This window comes from Salvelinus sp. IW2-2015, linkage group LG14 (genome assembly GCF_002910315.2).
Source record: "Salvelinus sp. IW2-2015 linkage group LG14, ASM291031v2, whole genome shotgun sequence".
Lineage (NCBI taxonomy): Eukaryota > Metazoa > Chordata > Actinopteri > Salmoniformes > Salmonidae > Salvelinus > Salvelinus sp. IW2-2015.
Window position 1 is genome coordinate 25,981,618 of NC_036854.1, and position 10,929 is coordinate 25,992,546.

At 43.4% G+C, this 10,929-nt stretch overlaps 1 protein-coding gene across 1 annotated transcript in view; it reads left to right on the plus strand.

Moving 5' to 3' along the window:
• LOC111972755 (microtubule-associated protein 4) overlaps positions 1-10,929 on the plus strand; it is a 171,365-nt gene that overhangs the window by 153,367 nt on the left and 7,069 nt on the right. The window contains exons 13-14 of the mRNA XM_023999822.2: positions 942-1,023; positions 1,286-1,398. Coding sequence (XP_023855590.2) covers positions 942-1,023; positions 1,286-1,398 — 195 coding nt within the window. The remainder of the gene's footprint in view (positions 1-941; positions 1,024-1,285; positions 1,399-10,929) is intronic.

Sequence of the window (10,929 nt, forward strand, 5' to 3'; positions counted from 1 at the left end):
CCTAGGGGGGTTGGGGGAGGGGAAAGTTAGTACACATATATATATATATATTTATTAAATGTATATACATTTTTTTACTATCTTTTTCTCACCAATTTTCAATCTTTCCTCATCGCTGCAACTCCTGCATCTCCGCTGCGTCCTCCGAAACATGATCCGCCTAACCACACCCCTAAACATCCGCCAGCTTATCCTAGAAGTCAGCCGCACCAATGTGTYGGAGGAAACACCGTTCAACTGGCGACTGAGGTCAGCCTGCAGGCACCCGGCTCGCCACAAGGAGTCGCTAGAGCGCGATGAGCCAAGTAAATCCCCAAACCCTCCCCTAACCTGAACAACGCTGGGCCAATTGTGCGCCGTCCTATGGGACTCCCGGACACGGCCGGTTGTGGCACAGCCCGGTAATCAACCCGGGTCTGTAGTAACGCTTTTTGCGATGCAGTGCCTTAGACTGCTGCTCCGCTCGGTAGGCCCAGAGACACGTCACTCAATCACAGTTWTTTTTTTTCTGTTGTTTTTGGACCTTGGCGACAAGAGGCTGTTGTGTGATTATTTCTTTCACCCAGCATGGTAGCTCTAGATAGCCCTCCTCCCTAGTGCCTGCTACTGCCCTTGGCTTAGACTTCCCCTGTCTCTGTCTTTCTAACTCACTCAACACCAAACACCACCCTTACCTGTCTGACCTCTGACCTGCACAGACACTCAACTCTGATTTGCTCTCCATGCATACTTCCTCCTTTGATTGGTTGTGCTCTTATTCCTACTGTATGCGCTGGACACATTGGTAGAAGGGGCAGTACTTTTCCCAGGAACAGATGGCTGATAATCAAGCTAAATAGATTCAACTGCATGGCGAAGAAGATGGCTGCCATGGCTCTTTGACCGATTTTCATGAAGGACCTCTTCAGTGTGTGTAACTGGGTCTGTTGTATGGTTTGCAGGTTCAGATACTCAACAAAAAGGTGGACTTAAGCAAAGTGACATCAAAGTGTGGCTCCAAGGCCAACATCAAACACAAGCCTGGTAAGGTCCTCTTGGGTAGACCTGTTGAGTTGTCATGCTGTATGTACACAGTAATTCATGTATCTCTATGTGTTTGATTGACCACAGCAACTTACTGTCATTATATTCTCAACTCTATACAAGTATTGATAGATGAAATCCAAAAGTAGTCAAGGAACATTCAAACATGACTACCAAAGATGATTATAAAGATTAAACAAAACATCCATAATCACCAACTGATATATTCCTCAGACCTATGCAGTGACTGTGTGTCTTGTAGGGGGCGGCGACGTGAAGATCGAGTCCCAGAAAGTGAACTTCAAGGATAAGGCTAAGTCCAAAGTGGGTTCAATGGACAACCTGTGTCACGAGCCCGGCGGTGGCAACATCGAGGTGAGGTCACCAGACAAAGGAGCCTCATAATGAGTAACTTTGTACTCCTACTTACATACACATTACAGTTTAGTCTCGTGTGTCTGAGATGATCAGCCTGGTTTAGTCTCGTACGTCTTCTGCATATCAGATGTTCAGCCTGGTTTAGTCTCGTACGTCTGAGATGATCAGCCTGGTTTAGTCTCGTACGTCTTCTGCATATCAGATGTTCAGCCTGGTTTAGTCTCGTACGTCTGAGATGTTCAGCCTGGTTTAGTCTCGTACGTCTGCTGTATGTCAGATGTTCAGCCTGGTTTAGTCTCGTACGTCTGATATGTTCAGCCTGGTTTAGTCTCGTGCGTCTACTGCATGTCAGATGTTCAGCTGTTTAGTCTCGTGGATCGTCTGGCATGTAGCATGCTCAGCTGGTTTAGTCTCAGGTACTATGCTGCCTTAATGTTCGCCTGGTTTAGTCTCGTATGTGCTGCAGAGTGTTCAGCCTGGTTTAGTCCTAGCATCTGTTCATGTCACTTTCTGACGTCATATGTTCAGCCTGGTTTTAGTCTCGTGCATCTGCTGCATATCAGATGTTCAGCCCGGTTTAGTCCCTGCAGTCTGCGATATCAATGTTCGCCTGGTTTTAGTCTGTACGTCTGCTCAGTATGTTCAGCACTGGTTTAGTCTCTGTACGTCTGCTGCTTATGTCAGATGTCATCCTGGTTTAGTCTCGTACATTGTTCTAGATTTTCAGCCTGTTGCTACGCGAGTTTAGCGTTGCTTTAGCTCGTACGTCTGATATGCTCGAGCTCTGCAGTTTGTCTCGTGCATTCTGCTGCATATGCAATGTTCCGCCTGGTTTAGTCTCGTACGTCTGAGATGTTCAGCTTGGTTTAGTCTCGTACGTCTGCGCATGTCAGATTGTTCAGCCTGTTAGTCTCGTGCGTCTGATAGTCAGCCTGTTTAGTCTCGTACGTCTGATATGTTCAGCCTGGTTTAGTCTCGTACGTCTGATATGCTCAGCCTGGTTTAGTCTCGTGCGTCTACTGCATGTCAGATGCTCAGCCTGGTTTAGTCTCGCGCATCTACTGCATGTCAGATGCTCAGCCTGGTTTAGTCTCATGCGTCTACTGCATGTTTAATGGTTGCTGCTCTGCGCTTTAGATTCCGCTCGTTGACTGTTGCTGAGATGTTCAGCCTGGTTTAGTCGTACCGTCTGCTGTATGTCAGATGTTAGCCTGGTTAGTCTCGTACGTCTGATATGTTCAGCCCTGGTTTAGTCTCGTACGTTGCTATGTCAGATGTTCAGCCTGGTTTAGTCTCGTACGTCTGAAGATGTTCAGCCTGGTTTAGTTCGTGCGTCTGCATATGTTCAGCCTGTTTAGTCTCGTGCGTCTGATATGTTCAGCCTGGTTTAGTCTCGTACGTCTGATATGTTCAGCCTGGTTTAGTCTACGTACGTTCTGTATATGCGTAGCCTGGTTTAGTCTCGTCGTCTACTGCATGTCAGATGTCAGCCTGGTTAGTCTCGTGCACTACTGCATGTCAGATGCTCAGCCTGGTTTGGTCTCAGCTCTACTGCATGTTTATGTTCAGACTGGTTTAGTCTCGTGATCTGCTGCATATCAGATGTTCGCGCCTGGTTTAGTCTCGTACGTCTGATGTTCAGCCTGGTTTAGTCTCGTACGTCTGCTTATGTCAGATGTTCAGCTGGTTTAGTCTCGTACGTCTGATATGTTCAGCCTGGTTTAGTCTCGTACGCTGCTGTATGTCAGATGTTCAGCCTGGTTTAGTTCGTACGTCTGAGATGTTCAGCCTGGTTTAGTCGTACGTCTGCTGCTGTCAGATGTTCAGCTGGTTAGTCTCGTGACGTCTGATATGTTCAGCCTGGTTTAGTTCGTACATCGCTGCATGTCAGATGTTCAAGCCTGGTTTAGTCTCGTACGTCTGGCTGCATGTCAGATGTTCAGGCCCTGGTTTAGTCTTCTGTAGCTTCCTGCATGTCAGATGTTCAGCCTGGTTTGTCTCGTACGTCTGATATGTTCAGCCTGGTTTAGTCTCGTACGGTCTGCTGTAATGTCAGATGTTAGCCTGGTTTAGTCTCGTACGTCTATATGTTCAGCCTGGTTAGTGTCTCATCATATCAGCTGATGTCAGATGTTCAGCTGGTTACGCGTCTCGTACGTCTGCTCAGCATGTCAGATGTTCAGCCTGGTTTAGTCTCGTCATACCTGCATGTCAGATGCTCAGCCTGGTTTATCCTAGTCTCGTACGTCTGAGATGTTCAGCTTGGTTTAGTCTCGTACGTCTGATAGTGATCAGCCTGGTTTAAGGTCTCGTGCGTCTACTGCATGTGAAAAAAAAAAAAAAATCAGATGCTTCGCCCCTGGTCTTAGTCTCGCTGAGCGTCTGATATGTTCAGGCCTGGTTCGTCTCGTACGTGCCTGATATGTTCAGGCCCTGGTTTAGTCTCATAGCGTCTGATATGGCTCAGCGCTGGTTTAAAGCGTCTCGTGCGTCTACGGCATGCCAGCTGCTCAGGCTGGTTTGGTCTCGTGCGACCTACTGCATGTCAGATGCTCAGGCCCTGGTTTAGTCCTCGTGCGTCTACTGCAGTGTTAATAACGTTCAGCCTGGTTTAGTCTCGTACGTCCTGAGATGTTCAGATCCTGGTTTAGTCTCGTGCATCCTGAGTGTTCAGTCCTGCTGTAGTCTCGTGGCGCTGCTGCATGTCAGATGTCAGACCTGTATGCGAATATGGCATAGTCGAATGACAACTTTTGAAATGTGATCTCACAATGATAGGCATTCTGAAAAAACACATTTAAGCGGAAGATAGGCCAATGGGCTACGATGGCAATCCCCCACAGTTATTACAATACACTGTGGACAATAACCGGCTGTGGAAACAAATGTTGCTCCCCCACGATTAGTGGTGGGTGTGTGTGTGTGTGTGTGTGTGTGTGTGGTGTGTGTGTGTGTGTGTGTGTGTGTGTGTGTGTGTGTGTGTGTGTGTGTGTGTTGTGTGTGTGTGTGTGTGTTGTGTGTGTGTGTTGTGTGGGTGGTTAGAGAAAGTGAGAGAGAGAGAAGAGTGAGAAGAGAGAGGAGAGAGAGAAAGGAGAGAGAGAGAGAGAGGAGAGAGAGAGAGAGAAGAGAGAGAGAGAGAGAGGAGAGAGAGAGAGGAGAAGAGAGAGAGAGAGGAGAGAGAGAGAGAGAGAGAGAGAGAGAGAGAGAGAGAGAGAGAGAGGAGAGGAGTTTTTATAAAACCTTTATTTTATACTCAAGTGTTAACATAAATAATGACACACTGTCTTTTCAGAAATGAATCAACAAATGTAATTCCTAAACAAAAATAAATACATAACATATACATTCAACTTATTTCTTCAGCAAAAAATAATTTCCCCTCCTCTACAAAACAAAGCGCTCCTTCGTATGCCCACTTCTCCTCAAACAATATGAGATCTTTTACAGCTGWGAAGAACTCAAAATCTACTTTTATTCTTGCTTTCACTAATCCTTTAAAAACACATCTTACATCCTGCCCATATCCCGTTTCTATCTTATGTTTCCTACTCAGAAAAATTGACATCTTAGCTTGTCCCAAAATAAAATTTAACATTTKACATTTTCTTTTCTGTTGCTTACTATATCGAAACCCCAAAATAAAAACAGTGTTATTGAAAACCTCCCCTACAGCTTTAAACAAAGATTCCAGCATTTCCAATAGAGGTTTTATCCTCTCACACTCCATAAAACAGTGAAAAATTGTTTCTCTTATATTACAAAAAGGACATCCATCTCTAACATCTGAGTTAATAACAGATACAAAAGCATTAACTGCAATGATACCATGTAAAACCCTCCATTGCATATCACCAGTACCCTTTTGTAACGGTGGCTTGTACAGTGCTCTCCATTCTGGCTTTACCTTATCATCAATGCCCAATTWTACCCTCCATGGAGTGTCTTTTCTATTTTTYAATTTATCTTTATTCAACACCTTGACACACCCCCTATACAAGTCCTTCCCATTCACCTCATCCAAACTCACCTCCTCCAACCCTCTCAAATCCAGCAATAACACCTTTCTTTCTGACTCTGGGATATTTGGTGTAATCCCTAGTCTTGGAAATGAGACGTCTTCATCTTGTATATTCTTCTTGTGGTTACTAAGCATACCCCACTCTTCCGCTGACAGAGCCTTCCTGCAGCTCCYCAACATTTGTCCRACAATCCTTTCCGACCTCATCCCCAAATGTTCAGCCACCCGTCTTCCATCCATTAAGGCGGGCCCAGCCATGGCCATTAACTGTTTTAAKGTGATTATTTTGCCCTTCACCAGARTCTTGGAGAAATGTGGAACAGCTGCAGTTGTACAATCCAGTCTTGCCCCATACACCAGMGGTTCCTCCAACAGCCAATGCACTGACTCCGCTGAATTTCGTCTGGACACCTTCATTATGCTCCACACTCTGAGAAGGCCTCTGTAAAACGGAGGTACTCCCTCCCTARAAATCTGTCTACTATCAACCAGAAATAAAGCCTTCTTTAATCCTAATCCTCCAACCCTCTGTAATACAAGACCTGCCACCCCTCTCCACACCACATTTTCCGGTCCATAAAGCAACCTTTGAATAAACTGAAACCGGAAGCAGCAGCTCTACTAGCAAGATGTACAAGACCTTGTCCCCCCTCCTCTTTTGATAAATACTAAACACTTTGTGGAACCCAGTGATATTTATCCCAAAAGAAATCCACAATAATTGCCTGTATCTTAGCCAGAAGGCCAGATGGTGGTTCTAAAACTGACAACCGATGCCACAGTGCAGAGGCAATCACATTGTTAACTATAATAGTGCGCCCCCTATATGACATACRAGATAATAACCAACGCCATCTCCTCATCCTCCCTTCCACCATTTCAACCACCCCACTCCAATTTTTTTCCATAGTCCCCTCATCTCCTAGGTACACTCCAAGATACTTAAAACCTCCCTTACACCATTCTAGCCCCCCTGGCAAAGCCATGATCCCTCCAGCCCATTTTCCAATCTGTAAAGCACAACTCTTTTCCCAATTTACCTTTGCAGAGGATATTCCCCTAAAACGATCAACCATTATACTCAAACTATCCACCTCCGCTTGATTTTTCACTAACACAACTACATCATCAGCATAGGCTGAGAGACGAATAGGAGGAATAGTGTTTGTTTGAACACAGTGAGGAAAGAGTAACAGAGAAACTAAACGCAATGAAACTAAACCCTCTCTCTCTCTCTCTCTTCTCTCTCTCTCATCTCCCCCTCTCTCTCTCTCTCTCTTCCTCATCTCTCTCTCTCTCTCTCTCTTCTCTCTCTCTCTCTCTCTCTCTCTCTCTCTCTCTCTCTCTCTCTCTCTCTCTCTCTCTCTCTCTCTCTCTCTCTCTCTCTCTCTACTCTCTCTCTCTCTCTCTCTTCTCTCTCTCTTCTCTCTTCTCCCGCTCCCTCGTCCTCCCTCTCTCGCCTCTCTCCTCTCTCTCTCTCTCTCTCTCGGAGTGCATGCTGGGAGTGAGTCGTCAAGCAGAGTGATTGTGAGAGCGAAGAATTTCTTTTCACTCTATTGGTTTTGGTATGTATATAATATATATATAATAATTGATTAGTTTAGTTGTTTTAAGGGTAATATTGTTTAACTATCATTAAGCACGTATAAGGGTGGTGGGATGTTGAGGTTTGTTTTTTTTTCTTTCGCGAGGGCACAACCAGAGGGTGGGGCTGGTTTGAAATGGCCACTCGCGAAGTGTAGAGTTTGAAAAACTTAGTTGGAGGCATGGAGTAAAGGATTCCAGCGGCGGCCGGGTGTCAGTAGAAGAATGTAGCCTGGCTGTGGGTGTGCTATCATTGGGTATGATCGAGCATCAAATGCAGACCTAAATGGGTGATCAGTACCTGCAGCGCATGACATGATAGATTAACGCTAGTATTTCTTGATTCTTAATGAAAAGGTGAATAAAATGATGCTGACGGAGAGAGGTGTTGTGTTGGGACACAGACGCGGTATTTTGCTATGAATCCGGCGAAAAAAGTGATAACTTTCTAACATGCCACCTTTTGTTAGAGATGAAGTGTTGGAGCGAGAGTTTCTCGTCATGGTCAAATCGTATCTAAATTAAGAAAGTTATTTTTGGATGCAAATCTCCGTTGCTGAAACATGTCGTGTTCTCATAGAGACAGTGCATTATGTTTAAAAAGGACGTGAGTGAACTGAATTAGCGTTCAGTTTAAGATTGATGGATTTGATTATGTATTTTACGCTTCGACTGAATCAATGAAATGCTTTGGAAGAGAGGGGCATTGTGGTGCGCAAGTTGTCCCGAGAATGAGCGCGCTGAGACCGGTAGTAGTTATAGTGCTGGCAAAATACGCACCACCGCGAAGGGATGAAAATGCTAAGGTGCAGGGAAGGGGAAGGTGGGCAGATGGTGTTGGAAAAGTAGGAGAAGAGGCATTGTGGATAAGGTGGAAATTGTGGTAGATCAGAACAAAGAGGGAGGGAAAACAGGTGGTGAGATTGGACTGCCGCTGCTGAGGTGGTGCTGGAAATTGAAATTGGAGTGCAAGATGAGATTGAAATAAGGGAAAAAGAAGCAGATGTTTTCAAATACCGAGGAGTAAAGGAAGAATGTAAGGGGGTTGAAGGGTTTAGTTCTAAGAGAAAGGTAGAGAGGATAAATCAGTTGAAGATGAACAGTGGTAGAGATGGTGGAGTTTCTTTTGGGAGGATAGCGAGAAGTGAGTCATCTGACCGCGTCACAACAATATGCGAGGCAAATGGGGTGGAAGGGAGGTATGGGATATGAAGAGATACGTCAATTTCTGAAGTTGACAAAAGGGAAGAAATATATCAGGATTACAATGTAACTGATTTTTTCCCCTGAAAGTGAATGTTTTATTGAATCAGCAAGTTTCTGATGTCAAAATTCAAGGAGGAGGGTTGAAAAGCCTGAAATTGTTAGACTCAGAAAATGGTCAAGAAGTGATAAGTGAGTAATTCGAAAGAAATGAAAGATTCAGTTGCAGTTTTAAATCTGTAAAGAAGATGTGGTGGCTGTATCATCCTCTGTATATTTTTTTTCATCCATGAGCAGTTTTAGATTTCTTCTTTAAACGTAAATGGGGCAAGATGGTAAAAAGAGCCATGGTGTATGAGTTAATTAGGGGAAAGGGAAGTGACATAATTTTTCTACAAGAAACGCATAGTAATTTGGAAAATGAAGTTGTGGCAACAGGAGTGGGGGGGATAGTGGTGTGTAGTTCATAAAAACTCAAAAAGTGGGGGTGTGGCTATTTTGTTCTCAAAGGGTTTTTTGCTTTGTCTTATGAGGTTGAAGAACATAGTTGAGGGGAGGTTATTAAAAGTTAGAGCAAGGTATGAAAACATCACTATGTGTCTGATAATGTATATGCCCCAGTGGTGAAAGTTGAGAGGGTATGTTTTTTAGAGACATTATCAAATACCATTGAGAAATGTAATAAAGAAGATTATTTATTATTGCTGGGGATTTAACTGCACAGTCAGCGATTTAGATAGAAATCACCAAGAACCTCATATAGCCTCAAGGACTTTTTTAAAACGCCTCATGTAACATGAACTGTGTGATATTTGGCGAGTCAACATGGAGGAACAAGGCAGTACACCTGGGCGCATGTGAGAGAGAACATCATCTCTATGGCTAGGTTAGATAGGTTTTATTGTTTTGAGCATCAATCTCAGTCTGTAATCAAGTGGATAACCCAGTGGGATTTTCTTGATCATTGTTTAATAACAGAGGTGGTGTTCATTAATGATGTAAAACCCAAAAGTGCATACTGGCATTTTAATATAACTTTATTGAGTGATGCTCACTTCAGGAAATGTTTCAGTTTTTTTCTGGAGAGGTGGGTCTCAAAAGGCCAGTTTTGTATCACTTCAACAGTGGTGGGATTAGGGAAATCCAGATCTCAACAATTCTGAACATACCGAGGAATGTCAACCAAGGATTATCCACCGATCAATGAAAGCCTTAGAGTTTGAAATTAGTGGAACCTATGACGGTTGGTTGAGAACGGGAGATCGAGGCCTTACTCGGCCTCAGAGGTAGAAAACTGCAATTGGCAGACCTGCCTGGGTATCAGAAGCCAGGGGGCATTGGTGAAAGTATAGTTTCAGGGAATATCTGAATGGATGCCTCATCCAAGTTTATTCTTTGGTTTAGAGAAAAAAGAATGGACAAAGAAAATTATTCATTGTCTAAATCAGCTGTTGGAACAAGAGCTCCACTAGCCCTAAGTGAAATTAGAAAGGGGCAGTAGAGTTTCTATGCTTGAGTCTTATAAAGTGTGAGTACAAAAAGGATAAAACAGTGACACGCCAGTTCCCTTTTGAATGGCTCCAAAGGTCTCACTGAGCTGTTTCCACGAATTTCTCCAAGATTCTGGTGAAGGCAAAATAATCACCTTAAAACAGTTAATGCCATGCTGGGCCCCGCTAAATGGATGGAAAGACGGTGGTCTGAACATTTGGGGATGAGGTCGGAAAGGATTGTCGACAAATTGTGAGGAGCTGCAGGAAGGCTCTGTCAGCGGAAAGAGTGGGGTATGCTTGTACCACAAGAAGAATATACAAGATGAAGACGTCTCATTTCCAAGACTAGGGATTACGACCAAATATCCAGAGTCAGAAGAAAGGTGTTATTGCTGGATTTGAGAGGTTGCGAGGAGGTGAGTTTGATGAGGTGAATGGGAAGGACTTGTATAGGGGGTGTGTCAAGTGTTGAATAAAGATAAATGAAAAAATAGAAAAGACACTCCATGGAGGGTAAGAATTGGGCATTGATGAATAAGGTAGCCAGAATGGAGAGCACTGTACAAGCCACCGTTACAAAAGGGTACTGGTGATATGCAATGGAGGGTTTTATATGGTATCATTGCAGTTAATGTTTTGTATCTGTTATTTCAGATGTTAGAGATGGTGTCTTTTTGTAAATATAAGAGAAACAATTTTCACTGTTTATGGTGTGAGAGATAAAACCTCTATTGGAAATGCTGGAATCTTTGTTTAAAGTGTAGGGAGGTTTTTCATAACACTGTTTTTATTTTGGGTTTCGATATAGTAAGCACAGAAAAGAAAATGTCAAATGTTAAATTTTTATTTTGGGCAACTAAGGATGTAAATTTTCTGAGTAAGGAAACATAAGATAGAAACGGGATATGGGCAGGATGTAAGATGTGTTTTTAAAGGATTAGTGAAAGCAAGAATAAAAAGTAGATTTTGAGTTCTTCCTCAGCTGTAAAGATCTCATATTGTTTGAGGAGAAGTGGGCATACGAAGGAGGCTTTGTTTTGTAGAGGAGGGAAATTATTTTTTGCTGAAGAATAAGTTGAATGTATTGTTATGTATTTTTTTGGTTAGGAATTACATTTGTTGATTCATTTCTGAAAAGACAGTGTGTCATTATTTCATGTTAACACTTGAGTATAAAATAAAGTTTATAAAACTCCTCTCATCTCTCTCTCTTTCTCTCTCTCTCTCTCT